A 958-nucleotide genomic window follows, 5' to 3' on the forward strand; every position below is an offset into this window, starting at 1 on the left:
ATGTGGAGAGTCAAGAACGACAGAAGCATAAAGGGGACAAAGAGCCTTCCCCTACTGACCAGGTAACTCGCCTTGAGTCTCAAAAGGGAGAGCGGCTCGATCAGTGTAAAAGCGAGTTGCTAGACAGAGACGGCAAAGGAAAGGCAAAGAAACATTTAAAATCTGACTCTGGTAGTGATGGCAAAGACTCCCTTGTAGATTCTGTCAAACTTGAAGCGAGGAAGAGGCGGTTCGGTGATCCCGGCGGGAAAGCGATACGACAGAAACGGGGGCGTCTGGAGGAGGATCCAGGTTCTGGGATTAGCCAACCTGCTGACTTTGCTACAAGCGCGGGATTTGCAAAAGAGACAGATATTGATGTAAAAGCAGAGAAAGAGGCTCAAAAAATAGAACACTCCAAATCCAGGATTGGTTCTCATTATAGTCAAAGGGAAGAGCTGGATGGCGCTATGAGAGGGACGTCTCAGGGCCCAATGGTAAGGTCAGGTGAATTGCCTGAGGTGGATGTTTTGGACTCAAAATCTCACCCTGGGCCAAGCATATCTAGACGATTTTCAACTGATGGAACATCCGATAAGGACAATAAAGTAAGGGATGAACATCTAGAAAATATTGACCTTTCTCAGAGTTACCGCAAACAGATGGAGCAAAACCGACGGCTACGGCAGCAGCTGCAGCCGCTGGATAAACCAGGAAAGCCAGAAACTCCTCTAGGTGTAGATGCAGAAGATCTTGAGCATCGAAGCCTGGTGCATGAGGTCGGCAAGCCTCCGCAGGATGTTACTGATAATTCACCTCCAAGTAAGATCAAGAAACAAGAGTCCTTCGAGATGGATATGAATGCTAAGAGAGAAAGGATTTACCGAACGGTCCGGCAAAAGAGTGAAGACCTTGAGTGGAATAACACAAACTCTCCAAGGTTTCAGCATGCCCCCCAACAAAGAGAGGAAGAGTATGC

The 958-nt window shown here is 47.7% G+C and overlaps 1 protein-coding gene across 1 annotated transcript; it reads left to right on the plus strand.

Moving 5' to 3' along the window:
* Nucleotides 1–5: 5 nt before the first annotated feature.
* LOC107682625 (msx2-interacting protein-like) lies at nucleotides 6–952 on the plus strand (the record flags this gene model as incomplete). Its single annotated transcript, XM_016478808.1, has 1 exon — nucleotides 6–952. A coding segment is annotated over one exon (947 nt), but the record flags the coding sequence as incomplete, so codon positions are not given.
* Between the last annotated feature and the right edge of the window lie 6 nt (nucleotides 953–958).

This window comes from Sinocyclocheilus anshuiensis, unplaced genomic scaffold (genome assembly GCF_001515605.1).
Source record: "Sinocyclocheilus anshuiensis isolate Anshui unplaced genomic scaffold, SAMN03320099.WGS_v1.1 C32416592, whole genome shotgun sequence".
Lineage (NCBI taxonomy): Eukaryota > Metazoa > Chordata > Actinopteri > Cypriniformes > Cyprinidae > Sinocyclocheilus > Sinocyclocheilus anshuiensis.